Source organism: Tupaia chinensis, unplaced genomic scaffold (assembly GCF_000334495.1).
Source record: "Tupaia chinensis unplaced genomic scaffold, TupChi_1.0 Scaffold000226_1, whole genome shotgun sequence".
In the NCBI taxonomy this organism is placed as follows: Eukaryota; Metazoa; Chordata; class Mammalia; order Scandentia; family Tupaiidae; genus Tupaia; species Tupaia belangeri.
This window is the reverse complement of record NW_006159701.1, coordinates 4,335,046-4,352,957: the sequence shown is the minus strand read 5'-3', so window position 1 is coordinate 4,352,957 and position 17,912 is coordinate 4,335,046. Positions and strand designations below refer to the sequence as shown.

The 17,912-nt window shown below is 53.7% G+C and overlaps 1 protein-coding gene across 1 annotated transcript in view; it reads right to left on the bottom strand.

Annotated features, from left to right (window-relative positions):
• EMID1 (EMI domain containing 1) overlaps positions 1-17,912 on the bottom strand; it is a 42,099-nt gene that overhangs the window by 17,725 nt on the left and 6,462 nt on the right. Inside the window, exons 5-13 of the mRNA XM_027771582.1 lie at positions 10,798-10,875; positions 9,004-9,065; positions 6,601-6,721; positions 6,259-6,309; positions 6,090-6,179; positions 4,742-4,888; positions 3,533-3,575; positions 3,056-3,407; positions 2,910-2,954 (exon numbers count right to left, since the gene is read on the bottom strand). Coding sequence (XP_027627383.1) covers positions 2,910-2,954; positions 3,056-3,407; positions 3,533-3,575; positions 4,742-4,888; positions 6,090-6,179; positions 6,259-6,309; positions 6,601-6,721; positions 9,004-9,065; positions 10,798-10,875 — 989 coding nt within the window. The remainder of the gene's footprint in view (positions 1-2,909; positions 2,955-3,055; positions 3,408-3,532; positions 3,576-4,741; positions 4,889-6,089; positions 6,180-6,258; positions 6,310-6,600; positions 6,722-9,003; positions 9,066-10,797; positions 10,876-17,912) is intronic.

Genomic DNA, 17,912 nt, shown 5'->3' with positions numbered 1-17,912 from the left:
GGAGACAGAGAGACAGAAAGCGAGAAATCACCCCCCAGGGGGGATAGTCATGCCGCAATTCCTTCTCCATGCTCCTCTCATGATCTTGGGCACGCACGCACACGTGCCCAGCGTGAGTTCTAAGCCACTGGGTCCAGGACGCGAACCGCAGTTGACTACGTGGGAGTCCAACGACATAGCCATTACGCTAACTGCTGGTTCCTGAATCCTGCGTCTTAAAGTCTACACCACTTATTGGCCCAGAAACTGTCTTCTAAAATGGTTGTACAATTTTCCATTTCCATCAGCATCCTATAATTCTATATCCAATAAAAGTATCTCATGGGGGGCCAGCAGCTGGCGTAATGGCTTTGTCGCTGGACTTCCATGTAGTTGACCATGGTTCGAGTCCCGCACCCGGTTTCACTTTCTGTCTCTGTCTTTCCGGTGAGTGCACACGCCCTATAGCAAAGAAAAAAAAAGAAAAAAAAAAGAAAAAAAAAAGAAAAAAAAAAGAAAAAAAAAAGAAAAAAAAAAGAAAAAAAAAAGAAAAAAAAAAGAAAAAAAAAAGAAAAAAAAAAAAAAAAAAAAAAAAAAAAAAAAAAAAAAAAAAACAAGAAACCCTCAAAAAAAAAAAAAAATGTAGGTGGTACAGATGTTAAGGTGGCTGGATCCCACGTGGCCAACTGAGCGGTTTGAGTCCTGGACCCCGTGGCTTGAAACTCTGGGTGGGCATGTGTGTATACATGCTCAAGATCCCAAGAAGAAAACAGAGAACAGGCTGCAGTGTGGCCGTCCCCTCTCAGGGGTGAGTTCTCATTTTCTCTGTCTCTCTCTCTCTGTCTCTGGCAAGCTCATGGACTCAATAACAAAAACAAACAAACAAACAAAACAAGTCAACTCACTGCTTACAGCAATAATGTACCGTGGGGTTTATAACAGATCTAGAAATACAACAGGACAGCAATAGCACAAGGAAAAAAGGGAGTGAAAACAATTAGCATGCGTAATGTTTTTAATTATACATGAGGTCGCATAATATTAATTCAAGTAAATTTGTGGTAAGTCAAGGACGCATACCATTATCCTTAGAGCAACCATGAAAAAAAAGAACACAAAGAAGCATAGCTAAAAAGTTACTAGTGGAGATATAATAGAATCATAAAAAGTACTCGATCCAAAATAAGGAAAGAAAAGAAAGAACAACAACAAAAAAGAAATGAAGAACAGATGGGGTAATAGGACACAAATAGTAAGACGGCTGACTTAAACAGAACCATATCAAGAATTATACATATAATTAAGTATAAATGAACTAAGCAGTCAGACTGTTTTAAAAAAGCAAGACAGGGGCTGACCTCATAGCCAGTGGTTAAGTACTTTGCATAGGGAGTCAGATCCCACACGGTTGACTGCAGTTTGAGTATTGGCCCTAGTGGTTAAAATGGCTGGATCCCACATGGCTAGCTGCACAGTTCAAGTCCCAGACCTGGCAGCTTTAGAAATATGCGGGAAAGAGGGAGGAGAAGGGACTGTGACATGTTCACACCCCATAGGGAATGCTTTCTCGCTCTCCTTTACCCTGTCTCTCCAGTAAGTGCATATCCCTTTGGCAAAATATTTAAAAAGAAAGAGAGAAAAACACATGTGGCATGTATGTACACATGCTCCAAATCCTTGCACAACAGAGAAATGGTGGAGAAAAGAACTGTGGAAGAGGGAGGAGAAGGGACTGTGACATGTTCACACCCCATAGGGAATGCTTTCTCGCTCTCCTTTACCCTGTCTCTCCAGTAAGTGCATATCCCTTTGGCAAAATATTTAAAAAGAAAGAGAGAAAAACACATGTGGCATGTATGTACACATGCTCCAAATCCTTGCACAACAGAGAAATGGTGGAGAAAAGAACTGTGGCATGACCAGGCCCCACTGATGGGTGCTTTCTCTCTTTCTGGAAAGTGTATAGGCCCTGGGGGGTGGTGGGAAGACAAAGCCCAAGGTATACATTATTTACATATAAGGGATATACTTCAAATACACAGCCACAGATTGAAAGACAAAAGAGTAAAAAAGACCCACCATGCAACCACTAAGCATAAGAAAACTGGTATGACTACTTTAACAGCAAAGTAAAATTTAAAACAAGAGATAAAGATGCTAATGTCATAAAGATGAATAACCACAAAGACGTTAAAATTCTAAATATATACATACCTAGTAACAAAGATTCAAAATACATAAAGCAAAAATGGACCAAGTTAAAGGGAGAAATCGATAAATCTACCATTAAAGCTGGAGATATAGAGAATGAAAGAGAGATAAATACAGAGAGAATCAAAAAAGGCAGACGCATGGGGCTGGCAGGTGGCATGGTGGTTAAGGCGCTGGACTCCCACATGGCCTACCATGATTCAAGTCCTGCACCTGGAGGCTTGCTCTCTCTTACTTTCCCTCTCTCTCTTTCTGGTCAAATTAAAAACTAATGATAATAGGAGCCAGCAGGTGGCATGGTGGTTGGTAAAAGCAATGGATTCCCATATGACTGACTGAGGTTCAAGTCCAAGATTGGGTGGCTTGAAAATCATGACAAATAAATGTTAAAAAAAAAGATAATAAATAAAATTAAATAAATTTTAAATACTTCTTTTTTTAAAAAAGGCAGACACATGGAAAGAGAGAGAGATTAAACACACACACACACACACACACACACAGATACAGAGACGCAGAGAGCCAGAGTGAGGAAGATGGAGGTAGGCTGATACAGAGAGGATGAAGGGTCTCAGAGAGAGGAAGTAAATGAGAGGAGAAGGAGCTACGCTGGACCAAACAAGAAGGGCTAGGGGCTCTGGTTCCAGGGTATGAAGCCAGAGCGAGTCTGGGCCTGTGGGACCCTGCAGGGGTAGCTGAGGGTGGCCAGTATCACTTACCTGCTGTCCCACAGAACCTTGGGGACCAGGCTCCCCACGCAGTCCCTGTGCAGGAGGGAGGAAAGGAATGACATCAGCTGTCAGGGTCTCTGACCTGAGGCCCTCCGGACCCCCCGGACCCCGTCTGGGGCTGCCTGGGTACTCACTCTCTCGCCCTTCTCTCCTGGGTGGCCAGGGATTCCTTTGGGTCCGATGGGGCCTGGGGGTCCCTGAGCAACAAGACAAGAGCTGAGCTTTGTACGGGGTAGGGTGGAGCAGGCTTGAGGGCAGAAGGGTCGAGGGAACCCCAACTTGGCCTGGGCCAGGTACACAGCGGGCAGTTCACATAGCTCAGTGTCAGATGGCAGGAGTCTGACCGCATCTCTTCCCCAGAGCTGGACACCGCCACATGCGGGCCACAGCTTCAGGGAAAGAACCTTGGCTTCTCTTGCCCTTAGGCAATAATCATAACTTGCTTCGTGTCGCATGGATTCCATGGAAAGATTTATGGGAGGTGGTCTGCATTAAATGGTCGATCAGTTTGTGTTGAATGAAGTAAAGGAAGGACGGATGGAAGAATGGGTGAGTGTGTGTGCGGAAGCACTTGGAGAACGACTCACCGTCAGGGGGTTCCGGGTGGCTATGGCCTGCCAGTCTCAGTGAAGGTGTTGGATAGTAACGGGTCTCCTAGGAGGAGAAAGATGGTGAATAATCAGATATGGACGCAGCAGGGCAGCTGGTCTTCATCCATCACCTCTGCCAAGACAGCTCTGAGTGCCCTAGGGGGCAGCCCGCAGTGTGCTTGGGACCACCAGTCACCTGCTCCCAGGTTAGGGAGTGGGGAGAGTGTTGACCACGCAGGACAGAAGGCAGAGAGATTTGGGTCCTAATCCCACTGCAGTCTAGTTGGTGACATCCAGCAAGACTCTCCACTCTACTGTCCAGTGGGAATAATAAAAAGCTTCAGGACAGAGAAATGGAGAAGGGATTGTGATAGAACCATGCCCCACTGGCAGGAGGAGGCAGGGGAGGTTTCTCTCTTTCTCTGTCTGGTAAGTGTACATACCTTCTTTCAAAAAAGAAAGAAGCAAAAAGGGAAAAAAAAAAAGAAAAGAAAAGCAAAGCTGACCACCTACAGTGAGCCTGGCTTCTGTGCATGCATGCTATGGAGCTAAGGCTTGCTCCGTCACTATCCCCATTATAAAGAGGAGAGACCTGAGGCTTGGAGAAGGAGTGTGAGCAGTGAGATGGAATGAATGACGGGACGGGAGAATGAATGAGTGAATGGTGCCAGGCCGTGCACCGGAGATACAGTGTCAATGGGGTTGAACCTGGCACTCGAGCTCTGATTCCTGGAAGCACATGTACAGGTCAGATGGGCTACCAGAGAGGAGGTGAAAGATCATGTCAAAGCCCAGCCTGGTGGAGGCGGCTGGGCCTCTCTGAGCACAGGCCAGGATGGTGGCCTTGGGAGTGGAGGGCTTGCTTCCTGCAGCCGGCCTTGAGCTTCCCAGTACACTGAGGGCTGGATTCCAGCCAGCTCCAAAGTTCAGGGAGGGTCCGATGTGGGAAGGTTCTGAGCATAGACTCCGGAGGTCACCTAGGTTGAAGCCACTACCCCACACCTCAGCTATATGACCCTGGCATGTTCCTCTCTGGCCCTCAGTGCTCCTCATCTGCGAACAGAGGAGGACAGCAGCCCCTGCAGGACACTGGGTGTGTCCTTGGTGGCCCACCAAGGGCAAGCCTAGCCCACAGAAGGCACAGAGTAGATGGTGGCAGGCCCAGCAGTGATGGCTACTCCAGCCTCACCCACCCTCAGCGCAACCTGCCAGGACCTCAGGGGGACTCACCATGTTGGGAGATCCGGGTGTGTGGTGGCCCAACAGGGGCTGGGGGGCCTGGGGGACCAGGAGGCCCTGGTGGGCCTGGTGGTCCCTTCTCTCCAGGGGTGCCTGTAGCTCCTGCCTGGCCAGGACTCCCTGGGGGACCCTGTGGACCTGCAATGGAACCACAGGTGTGGGTGGGTAGGTGACAGGAGGCAGGGAGGGCCTGGGTGGCCTTGAAGGGCAAGACAGGCCGCCTAGGGCAGAGGGTATCAGGGTGGGCTGCAGAGCTCCCAGCATCCCTGTCCCCCATCTCATGCAGGCTGGTTTTAGAGACTGCATTTCTTGGGGCTCTCATTTCCCAGCATCCTGTGTGGGACCCCTGGTCCCATGGAGGGGGCACTGCTGTTTCTCCTCCATCACGGCCCCTCTCACCAGTGTGGGAGCTCTAGCAGAGGAGGGACTGGTCTGACCCCTTCCCAGTGCCCAGCGCAGAGCCTGCCCAGCCTAGGAACCAGGGTAAACGTGAGAGGTTTTGGGGTGGGGCAGATGGTGATGTGGTGGCAAAACACATGGGAAGGTGCTGGGGTCATGTCTGGAGACCGCCCTGAGTATGGAAAACATGTGTGTGCCCATGACCTGGGGCAGGCTGGGGCTGGGATGGATTACAGTGCTGGGGCCCTGCTGGGGGGTGCTCTTTGTCTCTCCTGCTTATAGAAGAGAAAAATAAACTTAAAGACAGAGAGGGCTGGGCCAGCAGGTGGTACGGTGGTTAAGGGTGCTGGACTCCCACATGGCTGACTGCGGTTCAAGTCCCGGACCCGGCAGCTTGCTTTCTCACTTTCTCTCTCTCTCTCATTCTGTACCTCTATGATAAAATAAAAAAATAAATAAATAGGAACCAGCAGTTATTGTGGCTATGTCACTGGACTCCCATGTAGTTGACCACGGTTCGCGTTCCGGACCTGGTGGCTTAAAACTCATGCCGGGCACGTGTGCGTGCGTGCCCAAGATCCCAAGAGGAAAATGGAGGAGAAGGGATTGTGGCATGGCCATCCCCCCTGGGGGGTAACGTCTCGCTTTCTCTCTCTCTCACTCTGACGAGCGCACATGCCCTATAGCAAAAACTTCTCAAAAAAAAAAAAATAAATAAATAAAATAATTCTTTTAAAAAAAAGACAGAGAGGGCTTCAGGGTTCCCTGGCTTAAGGGGCGGCACACAGACAAGGAAGAAGGTGGGAGGAGACCAGAGGGTCAGAGGAGCCCCCTGAGCCGCTGACTGATGGGGGGGCTCAGGTGACCACTGACTGCGGAAGGAAGGCAGCACCTGGGGGAAGGGATGGCCACATTCTGGGCTAGCATAGTGGGCACTCACCTGGGGGACCTCTCATCCCCGTCGGGCCCCGGCTGCCAGCGTCTCCCTTGGGACCGGTGGGCCCAGGCAGCCCTCGAGCACCCACTCGGTCTGGGGAGCAAAGTGCATCAGGTCAGCAGCTCCGGACCTGCTCTTGACCCCCCGGCCCGGCCCCCTAGCCAGCACTTACCATCTCGAGGGAGCAGCGGGGCCCTCACGCGCTCCGTGGCTCCTGGTAGCCCTGGGGTGTGGGGTGGGGAGGGGTCAGTGTAACACCCATCTGGGAAGGAAGAGTCACCCAAATCCTATCCGTCGCTCACCCCAGGGGCAGACCTGCTGGGGCTGCTGGGCCTCCCAGGACTCCGACACCCAGAAGGCCTTGGAGACCCTCCTCTTGGGCCCACTGGAGAGACAGGAAGACTGAAGTCCATCAAGCGGGGAGTTGAGGCCAGGAGGGGACCAGAATCTCATTTCCGATTGAGATCCAGCGCGCATCCCCACATGGGAGTGTCCTCCCTGCCTGACGACTCACCCCGGAGGCCTCCATCTCCAGGGCTGCCCTGGGCAGCTGGGGAGCCCCAGAGCAGGGCAGGGTCCTCGGGGGTAGCTGGGGTTGGGGGCACTGCCTGCTCCGTGACAGTCAGCATGGCCACCTGTGGAGGAAGAAGACAGGGATGGGGTTAGAACCACGGTCTCACTAGGGACAAGCCAGATGGGGGGTGAAAGGTAGGAGGCCCAAGTGGTCAGCAGACCCCCACGTGATGCAGAGACCTGGGCTCCCGGGGGCCAGGAGGTGACTGTGTTTCTCAGTGCGCAATTCATGACGGCCACTGGAGAAATGTCACTGCACACCATGTGCCACCCCAGCTGAGCTCTTCACTTGTTGCGTGTCTGTTGGGCCATGACAGGTTTTCAAGCTCATCTATATAAACAACGTGAAGCTCCTCTGGGTCAGATGAAGCAGGGCTACCGTGGGGAGAGTTTGTGCCGAGTGTGGGGGGGCGTGAGGCAGGGTCTGAGATGGACTAGAAGTCTGAAGGTGTACACAAAATCTACTTTAGAGTCTGCCCCTGAGGTCTAGTGATTAAGGGACCCACATCCCACATGACCAATTACATGGTTCAAATCCTGGCCCTGGAAGCTTGAAAAACACTCTGGGCACATGTGTGTGCATGCCTCAAATCCCAGCAAGATGGAGAAATGGAAGGGGGACTGTGGCGTGATCACACCCCACTGGAGGGTGCTTTTTCCTTCTCTGTCTCTCCCTGGCGAGTGCATGCGCCTTCTGGAAAAAAAATCCTTTTTCGGTCCAGGGTGAGGGTAACCTGAAGGTCAGTGGTGTCCCTTGAGCCACTGACTGAGGAGCGAGGGGCCAGATAACTAGCCAGGGGGTGAGGGACCGTGAGGGGACCTGGCCTCCCAGCACATGCTCCAGAACTAGACAACTGCCCTTTCTGCTGGTTGGTTTTCAGATGTCCCTCCTGATAAGAAATGTTTCGGTAAACATCTTCACACCTGCTAATCTCCTTCAGGTAAAACCGCAGAGGGAGAGGAGCGAATACACTCGCACAGTGTAGGTGTGGTATGTCTATTCAGGAAATCCGGAAGGAAAGTGATTCGATGCTGACAGTCACTCTCTCCGGAGCACAGGTGATGACAGCAAATGCTTTTTTAGTAGGTTTTCCATGTTTGTGTTTCTGAATCTAGGCTCTTTCTTTTTTTGGAGAGATTTTTGCCGTAGGGTGCGTGCACTCACTAGACAGAGAGAGAGTGAGAGAGAGAGAGAGGGACAGAGAGAGAGAAATCAAAAAATCACCCCCCAGGAGGAATGGCCACGCTGCAATCCCTTCTCCTCCATGCTCCTCTCAGGATCTTGGGCACACACGCACACGCGCCTGGTAAGCCACCAGGTCCGGGACTTGAACCGCGGTTGACTACATAGGAGTCCAGCGACATAGCCATTACGCCAACTGCTGGTCCCAATTTAGGATCTTTCTTTACTGCCTTACTTCTTAATTTCTTCTTCTTCTTCTTAAGAGGTTTTTGCCTTAGGGTGTATGTGCCCACTGGGGAAAGAGACAGAGATAGTGAGAGGGAAAGTGAGAAATCACCCTCCAGGAGGCAGGCCGTGCTGCAATCCCTTCTCTATTCTCCATCTAGGATTCCGGGCATGCACACACATGCCCAGCGTGATTTTCAAGCTGCCAGGTCCAGGACTTGAACCACAGTGGGTCATGTGGGAATCCGGCACCCTACTACTACACCATCCGCTGGCTCTCTGTTTCTCATTTTTAAAACCATATCTAAAAATAATTCGAAGCAGCAATGCAGGCTCTGTGATGCTGAGGCCACTGGGAAGGACCCAGGTTCGGATCTTGAGGTCTCCCTGAAAGTGCCGAGTGCATGTGTTCCGGTAGTCTGGGCAGGCTGAGGCTGGGCGTAGATCACAGCATGGGACCCTGTGGGGGTATTGTCACACTCTCTCTCTTTTGGAACAAATTCATTAAATTAGAAACATTTAAGGTGTTCAAAAGATGTTTTGCTCCTGAAACCAGGTAGACAGTATTACAGGGGTGAGAGGATAAAAATGGGAGGTGATGAGGGTGAGGAAGGGCTCCTGCCATGAGCTCTGGGGGTGGGGATGATAGGGAGCTTTGTGGCCTCAGGAGGAGGTGCAGGCTAGGTTGCCAGGCTGTGTGTGGGGGGGACCTTCCCAGGGAGGGGGACCAGAGGACAGGCCAGAAAACCTGGGTGGGAACCCGCGGAGCTGGGGTGGACCTGCTGGGGAGGCTGGAGGAGGGTGGGTGAGTGCTGACCCTAAGAGCCACACTGTGGGCATACTGACCGGGCTGGGGTGGAGGTGAAGGCCGGGGGATGGTGGCTGCCCGGCCTGGCCTGACGCAGGGACACAGACAGGAGAGATGTGCTCACCCACCTTGGCCTCCAGCACCTTCAGCCGCTCAGTCAGCTCGGACACTCTGCTGCAGTTTAGACAACCTGTGGGGAGGAAGGAGGCTGGGGGTTGGGTCCAGGCCCCACTCCAGGCCCAGTCTGTGAGAGGAGGGAGAGGTAGAGGGAGGGGACAGACCTCTAGCAGCCTATGAGGGAGCCCAGTATGGAGAAAGGGTGACAGAGTCACAGCAGGGTGAGCCACGCCTGTGGGCTTTCTCTGACCCTGGAGCCACCAGAATGGACTTGCTTCCCCCAGAGCCGGCCCAGGGACCTGACTCTGCAGCCTCTGCCTCCAAAATGATCCCTTCCCAGAGGTCAGGGCAGGAAATCCTGTATCCTACCTGGGCGGGGCCAGGGCTTGCTAGGTTTGGGGACTGACCCGCCACAGTGGGGGCTGCGCTGGCCTCCGAGGCGCCATCTGTGACCCTCCCCGGGGTCGCGGCCACCGTCCAGCTCCTCCTAACCCAGCTCCCAGCCCAGCGCGTTCCCAGTCCTCTGGGGGAAGTCCACTGGTTGGGCTGTTCTCCCCCCAAATTCAGGTGTTGAGCTACAGTAATGGGAGTGTGTGGAAAGCTGGGCCTCTGGGGAGAGACTAGGATTAAGGTTATGAGAGTGGCGCCCCCAGAACTGGGAGGATGACAAAGAGGAAAGGAGCCCGGAACAGAGACTGATGGGCACGGTCTGTGATCAGGACTCCGTAAGACCACAGGCCTGGGACCAGCAGATGGTGTAAAGGTTACGGTGTTGGGCTCCCACGTGGCTGACAGCGGTTCGAGTGTGTGCATGCCCCAAATCCCGAGAGGCGAGTGGAGGAGAAGGGATTGCTGCGTGGCCAGCCCCCAGGGGGTGATTTCTTACTTTTTGTCTCTGTCTCTCTGGCGAATGCACATGCCCTATAGCAAAAATCTCTCTTAAAAAAAAAAAAAAAGACTGCCCAGGACTTGGAACTTCAAACTGTGAGCTGAATTAAGCTCTACTTTTTTTTTTTTTTTTGGAGAGATTTTCGCTATAGGGCGTGTGCGCTCGCCAGACAGACAGAGAGAGACATAGAGACAGACAGCGAGAAATCCCCCCCCAGGGGGGATGGTCACGCCGCAATCCCTTCTCCATTCTTCTCTCGGGATCTTGGGCATGCACGCACACACGCCCGGCGTGAGTTTTAAGCCACCGGGTCCGGGACACGAACCGCGGTAGACTACGTGGGAGTCCAGCGACATAGCCATTACGCTAACTGCTGGTTCCCCTAAGCTCTACTTTTATAAATCACCCAATTTCTGGTATTTTCCATTAGCAACAAAATGGACTACAATAGTCACCCCCATTTACATCCAAGGCCACAGAGCTCACAGCAAGGGAGAGAGTGAGTAACAGGCCGTGGTCTGGGGTCCAGGCCCAGCTGGCTCCTCTCAGATCCCCAACTTCCTCCTCTTTAAAATGGAGGCGATGAAGTCTGGAGGACAGGCATGGGCACCTCGAGGCATAAATGAGCGGATGATCGACAGCCCCAGGCTCGGAGACCCGCACTCTGCAGACACTCAGAAAAGCGTAAATAAGAAGAGGGAGTTGGGGCTGGGACTCTCGCCTGTGGGAGAACAGGGGCTGTGGGTCTGGAGGTGCGGGCCTAGGTCAGACTCCCTCGAGGGCCTGGGAGCTCTTTCTAACCTGGCGGGGATGAAGTCAGGGTGCAGTCCTTGACCCTCTACTGCTAGACCCAGCTGGCCCTTTGGACATGTACCCCCAGCCCAGAGGGCCCCCAAGAAGCTGCGCCAGGACCCACCTGAGAAGGCTGCGGGCCGAAGTGCCATCCGCCGCATGGTGCTGCCCGACCACGTAGAGTCCGCGAGGCCAGAGGAGCCTGCAACTGAGGGACAGTGGGATGAGAGCCCTGCTGGGCGGCACCAGCCTCGCCCCATCAGACCCCTTGCCCTCCACCGCCCTTGCAGCCCCAGCAGGGATCCCTACTCCTCTCAGTACGGAGGGAGTCAGAAGCCCAGAGAGGTGGAGCAATTTACCTGGGTCAAACAGCATGAACTGGGCCGGGCTGAAACAAGGCTGTTGGAGCTGGAAAGGGCTGGCAATGGTGGGGGGGGGAGGGGGACATGGTAGAGGCTGGAGACTTCCCCAGTGGCCATGAGCAGCTGCACTGGTTAGGAGCTTGGAGCTAAAGGGACCAGCTCGGATCCCAGCCCTGCCACATACTGGCCTGGGAGATTGCTGTCTCTGGACCCGCCTATGTTCCCATCTGTAAAATAGGTTACTAAGGTCTCTGTCCCTCCCTGGATGGCTTGAGGCCTGAGAAGGGTGATGCACGCAAAGCACCCACTGTGCGCACACACGGCCTGACACACAGTAGACACTCAACGAAGGCGGCTGTGACTGTCACTGTCCACGATCTCCCTGCCACACTCGGTAAGAGCCTGAAGTGGATCCAGCCCAGGCTTCAAATGAAAACCAGAGGGAAGCCGGCTGCCTGGGTAGGCAAGGGGTGCCTGTTCCAGGAGCCCACCCTGCTTCCCCGCTGAGGAGCAGCTGCCCTGGCTGGTCTGGCTTTGGGGGCCTGGCTTTCTCCACAGCTGGAGGGGACAGGCTGGCCAAGCCAGGGGTGGGGGGCGCAGCTGGAGGGGCTCTGGAGCCAGCAGTGGCAACTGCTCTCTCCGCCCCCCCCCGGGCTTGCCTTTTAAGGCCATGAAGTGTTGTCTGGGGCGGGGGGAGGACAAGACCCAAATAAGGCACAGGCCTGGCAGCTTGGAGCTGGGCTGTGGGTTGATGCAGGGAGCGAGAGGCGCCGGGAACTCAAACCAGACGGGTCCCTCTGGCCAGCCCCCAGAGGGGAGGCTGCCAGGCCCTGCTCAGGTCCCACCACAGGGCCTTCGCTCAGGCTGAGCACCCCAACTCTGCTGCCTGGGGCCTGTGACTTGCCCTGGCACAGAGCAGATCTCATCGGGAGGGAGGAAGGTGGGCTGACAGCCCAGCTCTGGGGCAGGGATTGGGGCTCTCTGGACAAGGTAGACATGCAGAGCAACCATGTCCCGTGCTAAGTGCTTTCATAGGCCAGCTCACGTCAACAGCTGGTGGCAATAATAGCAACTACCGCTTCTTTTTTTAGAGAGACTTTTGCTATAGGGCGCACGTGCTTGCTAGAGAGACAGAGACAGAGAGAGAGGAAGCAAGAAACCACTCCTTGGTGGGGATGGCCATGCTGCAATCCCTTCTTCCTTCATTATCCTCTTGGGATTTTGGGCACACATACACAGGCACCTGGCGTGAGTTTCAAGCCATCGAGTCTGGGACCGCAGTCGGCCATGTGGGAGTCCAGTGCCTTAACCACTACACCACCTGCTGGCCTCATCCCCCACCCCTTTTTTAATAGGTCTTTGCCATAGAACACATATACTGGTAGGAGAGAGACAGAGAAAGAGAGAGTGAGAAATGAGAAATCTCTCCCCTCGGGGGATGGCCATGCTGCTATCCCTTCTCCTCCATTCTCTTCTCGGGATTTTGGACACGCAAGCGCACATGCCAGGTGTGATTTTCAAGCTGCCGGATCTGAGACCTGATCTGCAATTGACCACGTGGGGGTCTAGAGCCTGAACCACTACGTCACCTGCCGGCCCCACAGCTACCTCTTCTTTAGCATGTATTCTGGGGCCAGTACATTCTTTTCTTTTTTAGAGCGTTTTTGCCATAGGGTGCATGTGATCTCCAGAAAGACAGAGAGAGGCAGAGAGACAGAAAGCGAGAAATCACCCCCAGGGGGGATGGCCACGCTGCAATCCCTTCTCCTCCATTCTCCTCTCGGGATCTTGGGCACGCACGCACACGTGCCTGATGTGAATTTAAGCCACCGGTTCCAGGATGTGAACTGTGATCAACTACATGGGAGTCCAGCAACATAGCCATTACGCCAACTGCTGGTCCTCAGCCCAGCACATTCCAAGCACTTCACGTGTATAGGGGTCTTTGAAAAGTCCATGATAAAACCTTACATGGATTTCAAAAAATGTTGCATCTAAATAAACTTGATTTTTAATGAACTCTTTTTTTTTTTTTGCTGGAGGGTACACGTGCTCACTGGAGAGAGACAGAGAGAGAGGAAGTGAGAAAGCACCCCCTGCAGGGTATGGCCATGCCACAGTCCTTTCCCCATTTCTCCTTTTGGGGAGAATGCACATGAACCTACTATGTTTTTCAAGCCACCAGGTCCGGGTATCAAACCACTCAGTTGGCCCTGTCAAATTCAGTCTCCTTAAACACCAGGCCACCAGCTGGCCCCTCCCATGAACTTTTTTTTCAAGAGGTTTTTGCTATAGGGTGAGTGCGCTCGCCAGAAAGACAGAGAGACAGAGAGACAGAAAGAGAGAAGTCACCCCCCAGGGGGGATGGCCATGCCACAATCCCTTCTCCTCCATTCTCCTCTCGGGATCTTGGGCACGCACGCACACGCGCCCGGTGTGAGTTTAAGCCACCAGGTCCAGGACTTGAACCGTGGTCGACTGCATGGGAGTCCAGCGACATAGCCATTAAGTCAACTGCTGGTCCTAACTCGATATTTCTTTAGTGGGGGCCAAGCAGCAGGGAGACCCAGTGTCCAGCAGGAGTGCTGGTGACTGAGAAGAACAGCTTCGCCCAGCCTGCCTCATCCTCTCTGCCCCCAAGTGAGGATGTAAATCCTTATTTTATTGCTCTTTTCAGGAAGCTGACCGGAAGCAGTGCTGTCCCTCCAAGTCTGTGGATGTTTGGCCTTTCTCTGAGATGAAGTTTTGGCTTCTTCCTGCCCTTCCCATCCTCTTCCTGTTCCCCACCCCCACCCCCCGCCATGTCCTGCTATCATGTTCCATTTTTTTCCATAGTTCATTTCCCCCCTGCAAGGTGTCCTTGATGCATCAGGTTCCTGGTTTACGGTCTCGGGTCTGCTCCTCCCACCCAGGCTGGAACATCAGTCCCACTACGGGCTTTGCCAGTCCTGCGCATGGCTTGGAAAAGTGCCCTGCACCCAGTAGGACCACAGGTGCTCCAAACAACTTTCCTTGATTAAGGCCCGAATCTCTGGCTGAGAACAAACCACAAGCAAGCAAACAAAAGGCTAGGCAATTTAGGTGCCAGACACAATCGTCTTGAAAATGAGCATCGATGGGACCAGCAGTTAGCGTAATGGCTATGTCGCTGGACTCTCACGTAGTTAACCGCGGTTCGCGTCCCGGACCCGGTGGCTTAAAACTCACGCTGGGCGTGTGTGGGTGCATGCCCAAGATCCCGAGAGGAGAATGGAGAAGGGATTGCGGCGTGACCATCCCCCCGGGGGGTGATTTCTCACTTTCTGTCTCTCTGTCTCTCTGTCTGGCGAGCGCACGTGCCCTATAGCAAAAACCTCTCCAAAAAAAAAAGAAAAAGAAAAGAAAAGAAAGAAAATGAGCATCGATGTTCTACTGTCACACTGAGGCATCCTCAGGTTTGTCATCTCTGAACTTGGCTGGAAATTCTTTTTCAGCCAATTCATTTTTGGACCTTTCACCAGAAACTGGATGGTACTAGAAAAACTAATGAATACACGGCCTGACCAGCAGCACAGACGTAGGGGGTTAAAGTAATTGTGAATTTCAGTTAAAAAAAAAAAAAGGAAAAAGATGAGACCCAGAGGTGGCATAGTGGTTAAGGTGCTGGACTCCTATGTAGTTGACCACAGTTTGAGTCTTGGACCTGGCAGCTGGAAACTCACACTAGGCATGTGTGCATGTGTGCCCCCAACCCCCAAATCCCAAGAGGAGACTGCAGGAGCAGGGACTGTGGCATGACTGTCCCCCCATGGCTTGATTTCATGCTTTCCGTCTCTGTCTCTCTGGCGAGTGCATGTGCCCTATAGCAAAAAATCTCTCAAAAAGAAAAAAAAAGAAAAGAAATTCAGGGCCAGCAGACAGTGCGGTGGTTAAGACACTGGAATCTCACACGGCTCACCGCGCGCGGTCCAAGTCCTAGGCCTGGCAGCTTCACGTGTGTTCATACCCAACATCCTGAGGAGAATGGAGGAGAAGGGGCTGTGGCGTGACCATCCCCCGAGGGGTGCGTCCTCACTTTCCCTCACTGTCTCCGGCAAGTGTGGTGTCCGCTGGCAGATTCCTTTGAAAGAATTATTTAATTTAATTTAATTTATTTGTTTATTTTAATTTGACTAGAGAGGGACAGAGACAGAGAGATTGAGAGAGAGAGAGAAAGCAAGCTGCCAGATCTGGTACTCGAACCATAGTCAGCCACGTGAGAGTGCAGCGACCTTAACCACTCCGCCCCCTGCTGGCCCCTCTGCTGGCAGATTTAATAAACAAAACAAAACAAAACAAAACAAAACCAGCCCGAGAGCACACAAAATTCCAATAAGGAGTTTTAGTGGACGGTCTGCTGTGGGACAGAACTGCCACAGCCCATCAGGCCACCACGGCACAGCGGTAGCACAACGGTCAGTGAGGCTGAGAGGACGTGGGAAGGTCCCTGGTTCATGTCCCAAGGTCTCCCTGTATGTGACAGGCACACACGTGCCCATGACTGGTGGCTAAGGACAGGGGTAGGACTAGCCAGGGGACCCTTTGGGGGTGTCTCTCTCTCTCTCTTCATCTCTCTCTCTCGTCTCATGGAAAAAATAAGTGAGTCAAGTTTAAAACAAAAGTCACAGGACCAGCAGATGGCGTAATGGCTATGTCGTTGGACTCCCATGTAGTCGACCACAGTTCGAGTCCTGGACCTGGAGGCTTAAACTCACGCCAGGTGCACAGGTGTGTGTGCCCAAGACCCCGAGAGGAGAATGGAGGAGAAGGGATTGTGGTGTGGCCTTCCCGCCTTGGGGGGTGATTTCTCGCTTTCCGTCTCTCTGTCTCTCTGTCTTTCTGGCAAGTGCACGCGCCCTATTCCCCTATAGCAAGAAAATCTCTCAAAAAAAAAAAAAAAACCCAAAAAACAAACAAAACACACACACACACATACACACATACACACACAAGTCACATCCCCCAGCCTGGTGGTCCCTCTTGAAGGTCTCTACCCAGTCTCATTCTTGCCCTCCGGGAGGGATGGCCCTGAAGGCTGGTCCCAGGACTGCAAATTCAGATCCACTCAGGGCCTCTTCCCACCACCTGGGAGGTTCCCATCCACCCCTAACCCCCCACACCTTTCCCAGTTCCCTCCCTAACCCCAACAGCTTGCCTCCTCCAGAAAGCCTTCCCAGAGGGATCACTCCCTGTCTTAAAAAAATTTTTTTTTTAGATTTTTGCCTCAGGGAGGAGCATGTACTGGCCAGAGAGACAGACAGAAAGTGAGAAATCACCCCCTGGGGGAATGAGCACGCTGTAATCCCTTATCCTCCATTCTCCTCGGGATTTTGGGTATGCGTGTATATGCATGTGCGCACACGCACGCAAGGCGTGAATCTCAAGCCGCTACGTCCTGGTGACTACATGGGAGTCCAGGGCGTAACTGTTACGCTATCTGAGGGTCCCCACTCCGTCTTAAACTTTACAGGCCAGCGCCGTCTGTGGCCTCTACCCCTGTGCTCCATGAGGCCTGGGGAGGAGAACACCCTGTTTAGGCAGCAAGACTGCCCTAAGCTGGGAGCGGGACTGCGAGAGGTTGGGGTGCTCCTGGGCTCCAGCCCCTGTCTTTCTCTCCCAGGAGAGGGGCTTCCTTGTTCACAACTGACCCTCACATCTGCTGGGTTCAGGGACCTCAGGCCACAGGGATGAAGAGGCCCCAGCCCAGACCTCCTGCTGAGAATTTACTTTGCAAATGTAAATATTTGTTGCTGCTGTGGCCAGAGAGCCGGGCTAGGGTCAGAGCTGGGTCTGGAGCTCCAAGAACCCCCCAGCTGGACCAGGAGCCTCTGGGGGTGCCCTGTCCATGCCCAGCCTGGTCCCCTCTTCAGTGTAGAAGTTCCCATTCCTTTCCTGCCTGCACGCTCTATGCCAAGCCCACAAAGAGGGTAATGGTGGCAGGGTGGGGCCTATTTAGCCAGGTGCGAGCACCGGCAAAGACGGCAGCCACTGCCGAGGGCGAAGGCCGTGGGTGGGAGAGAAGGCCAGTGCAGGCAGGGTCAGACGGAGGGAAGGCGGGGCTGGGCACCGGTCCTGACCCAGTGAGCAGAGATTGGGCCGGGCCGGGGTGCTGGAGGCTGCAGAGCACCCTAGACAGGAGTGGGAGTGGACACGTGCTGGGTGGGGGCGGATTCAGGCCCCTGACTGACGCACAGTCTTGGCAGCATACCTGGCCCTGGCTCGGGTGCCAGAGAGGTGCAAGGTGGTGGGCCAGGGCGGTGGGCCAGGGCAGTGGGCGGGTCGAGGGGCCCGGGCTTTTGTGCTGTGTGATCTCAGGCAAATTTCCCATCTCAGGATCCCACTCACAGAGGGTGGGGTGGTGGGAAAGGGACACATAGGCCACGAACAAGGACACCAGTGATGGGTGGCAGAGGCAGCCCTGCTCCAAGGGACCCACGGGGAGAGGAGGGCAAAGGAGCCCCCAGCCTCCCTTTCTGAGATTGGCTTCCGCCAGCCATGGCGCCTGCTCCCCACTGTCCTGAGCCAGCCTCGAGTGCCAACTGCTCAGGTTTGAATGTGCATCCTGGGCTCACAGGCTGGGTGACCCTGAGCGAGGGATTCCCCTCTCTGGGCCTCGACTTCTGTATCTGCCCCTCCTGCACCGGGACGCGATGGCGCTGCCCCACACACAGGAGGGCGTCATCTCTCCTCGTCATTATTGCTGCGGGCAGTCTGGGGCAGAGAGATGTCAGACCGCAGTCAGACCCCTGCAGAGAGAACTGGCTACGAGGCTTTCTTGCTGTGTGACCTTGTGTGAGACCCACGCCCTCTCTGAGCCTCACTTTCATCATCTGGACAATGGGGCTGCTGGGAGAGAGAT